Consider the following 3,562-nt stretch of genomic DNA (forward strand, 5'->3'; position numbering starts at 1 on the left):
CCCGGCCAGCTCGCCTCACTATCCTTTGATTAGAAATGAAAGATTGGGAAGAAGCAGACTTGAGCCTGCAGGGAAAGGATAAGGTGACGATGCAGTCTCCACTCGTTAGGGGCGACACTCATACTGAATGTATGAGAAACATGACGTGGCAGAGACCCCAAGATACTCCCTCCATTTATTTTTAGTCTGCATATAAAGTTTGGTCAAAGTCAAGATTTGTAAATTTTAAGTAACTTTATAATAAAAAAATATCAACATTCACAATATGAAATCAATATTACCAGATGCGTCATGAAATGTATTTCCATACTATATAGTTTTGGTATTGTGGATGTTCATATTTTTTTATATATATGGGAAGTAGAGGCACTCTTCCATATAATGAAGTTTATAATATATGTGCTTATATTGTACTATAATTGTTTGAATAACTTAGCATATGTTCAGATGTATGATATCTGTAATTTAAGCGCTTGAATTTTACATATAAATATTTATTAATAAATATGTACCCCTATAATAGCTAGGCCGTGCAGTTGCACGGGTAGATGACTAGTGATTACAATCTTGTTTGTGTGCAAGTCAAGCTTATCTAGTTTACACGTAACAACTTGTAGAACATTACAAAATTTATGCTTGCTAATAACTTCTAGAACACTACAACACTTGACATGTAAAAGGAATTTGACGAGTCATAGCCTACTAAAGCAAGTTACATTACTAGTCTTATTTATCTTAACAGACCACACAAGATTACAAACTATGTACCGTGACGGCCATGCTTATCTAGTTTATGCGTAACAATTTGCAGAAAATTACAAACTTAGTTTCAGAAAAATAGGCAATCTAGATTAGTGTTTGAGCTGTAAAGTGAATAAGATGAGTCATGCATATTATCACACCTTTTTGGTGGTGGAATGATAGTGCAACAACAAGGAACTTTAATGACCAGTCCAAGAATACACTTGTAAGTAGTGCCACCAAACAGAACATACCAAATGATGATTTTGAGAAGCATCCAAGCACTTTCCACACAAACAAATGCCAATTGTGAAAGAGATCATTCCATGGCAGCTATAAATAGCCCCATAGCATGACGAGCATCCTTCCTCATCCATCATTCTCATAAGTAGAGCGCATCATTTAAGCCAAGCAAGTTGTGGTCAATACAAATCCACCATGAAGACCTTTCTCATCCTTGCCCTCCTTGCTATCGTGGCGACCACCGCCACAACTGCAGTTAGAGTTCCAGTGCCACAATTGCAGCCACAAAATCCATCTCAGCAACAGCCACAAGAGCAAGTTCCATTGGTACAACAACAACAATTTCTAGGGCAGCAACAACCATTTCCACCACAACAACCATATCCACAGCCGCAACCATTTCCATCACAACAACCATATCTGCAGCTGCAACCATTTCCGCAGCCGCAACTACCATATTCGCAGCCACAACCATTTCGACCACAAAAACCATATCCACAACCACAACCACAGTATTCGCAACCACAACAACCAATTTCACAGCAGCAGCAGCAGCAGCAGCAGCAGCAACAACAACAACAACAACAACAACAACAACAACAACAACAACAACAACAACAACAACAACAACCACAACAACAACAACAACAAATCCTTCAACAAATTTTGCAACAACAACTGATTCCATGCATGGATGTTGTATTGCAGCAACACAACATAGCGCATGGAAGATCACAAGTTTTGCAACAAAGTACTTACCAGCTGTTGCAAGAATTGTGTTGTCAGCACCTATGGCAGATCCCTGAGCAGTCGCAGTGCCAGGCCATCCACAATGTTGTTCATGCTATTATTCTGCATCAACAACAAAAACAAAAACAACAACAACCATCGAGCCAGGTCTCCTTCCAACAGCCTCAGCAACAATATCCATTAGGCCAGGGCTCCTTCCGGCCATCTCAGCAAAACCCACAGGCCCAGGGCTCTGTCCAGCCTCAACAACTGCCCCAGTTCGAGGAAATAAGGAACCTAGCGCTACAGACGCTACCTGCAATTTGCAATGTCTACATCCCTCCATATTGCACCATCATGCCATTTGGCATCTTCGGTACTAACTGAGAAGAAAATAACTCTAGTACTAGATATATGAAACACCGTTTTCTCAGTCCATGGTTTGGTCGTTGTAGCGGTGAAAAAATAATGTGACATGCACTATCATGTAAGAACCCAAACTATACTAGTTCAAACTTGGGAATAAAAGACAAACACAGGTCTTGTCTACATATTTATGTTGCATCTATTTATATATTAAAAGTAATATAAGGTGAACCAGGAGCAAGGTAAATATGCTAGAAAATTGCACGTTAATTAGAAATTACTAGCCCTCAATCCGGTAAATCTTAACAAATAGAATTATCTTGACCGTTAGATTTATGTAAAATATATAATGCTCTGGGCCTCCAACGACTGTACGTGACACATCTGAACGCACATATGTTAAAGAAAATATATTTGGTAAATGGTGGGCCTCTTTAAAAAGAGAACTCACGTACATGCACCAACTAAGAAAAACACATACATGTAAACGGGAAAAGGATGAGATTTTCTCACGTACGTGCTCCCTGGCTCCACCCCGTTGAAAAAATATACATCTGGAGGCCACTTTGTTTCCTCATCAAAAAAAACTTACGGTAAAAAGATTGCATGCATCCCAGGGAAAATAGTCAAGAAGAAGTCGGACTCTTCCTTACAAAAACAAGGAACGTGTTAAGTTGACTTCAAAGAAAAAAGGAACAAGTTAAGTTAAAAAAAACAAGAAACCTGTTAAGTTAGAAAAAAACAAGGAACGTGTTGTCCTAGGAAAGATATGTGTCAAATCTTACAAAAAAAAAATACACACACGTACGTTCATGCACTTGGAAAATAGAAAAAAAAGGAACATCACGTATGTATACACTTCGGAAACTCATTACATGACCATGTCTGATATACTCCTCTAATGCTTAATATTAGTGCCTAATAATTTATATTTAAAATTTAATTTACTGATCAAATATCCCCACTGTTTAAATTTTAATTTGGCACATTGTTTGGCTATAGTATGAACCTAAATTTCCTCTTATTATTATATATCATGGTAATAATCCAAAGGCGACTAATCTGCGCCGGCGCACCGGCGCAATCAATTCGGCCGGACACAGCGCGGCCGTTTGATTAGATTGCATTTAACCATCAGATCTGGAATCGTTTTCTTTCCAATTAAACGGATTCAACCAAACAGCAGAGGGGAAAACAAAGCAGCGCCGCCGCCAACACTAGCCATGGACGACCGATGTAGCAAAACCTTGAAGAACCGCCGCCGGTCGCCACCCTTGCCACCGGTCGCCGCCCTCGCCGTCTGTCACCACCCTCGCCGCCTGCGTTTCTCATCGGCTTCATGCATGCAACAACATGCACTCGTGGTTGCAGGCTTGCAGCTCCGGCTCCGGGGGACATGGCCGCATCTCCGGTAGCGCCGGCCGCCGGCCGCAGCACCTGTCGTTGTGGTCGCGCTGTACCTCGCCGTGTGCCCTCCCGAGGC

The 3,562-nt window shown here is 40.8% G+C and overlaps 1 protein-coding gene across 1 annotated transcript; it reads left to right on the forward strand.

The window, feature by feature from the left end:
- Nucleotides 1-1,098: 1,098 nt before the first annotated feature.
- On the forward strand, nucleotides 1,099-2,264 carry LOC125515812 (alpha/beta-gliadin A-I). Its single transcript, XM_048681316.2, has one exon. The coding sequence runs from the start codon at nucleotides 1,180-1,182 to the stop codon at nucleotides 2,098-2,100; it is 921 nt and encodes a 306-aa protein (XP_048537273.2). The 5' UTR covers nucleotides 1,099-1,179; the 3' UTR covers nucleotides 2,101-2,264.
- The last annotated feature ends 1,298 nt before the right edge of the window (nucleotides 2,265-3,562 follow it).

This window comes from Triticum urartu, chromosome 6A (genome assembly GCF_056163025.1).
Source record: "Triticum urartu cultivar PI428250 chromosome 6A, HENAU_Tu73, whole genome shotgun sequence".
Classification (NCBI taxonomy): Eukaryota; Viridiplantae; Streptophyta; class Magnoliopsida; order Poales; family Poaceae; genus Triticum; species Triticum urartu.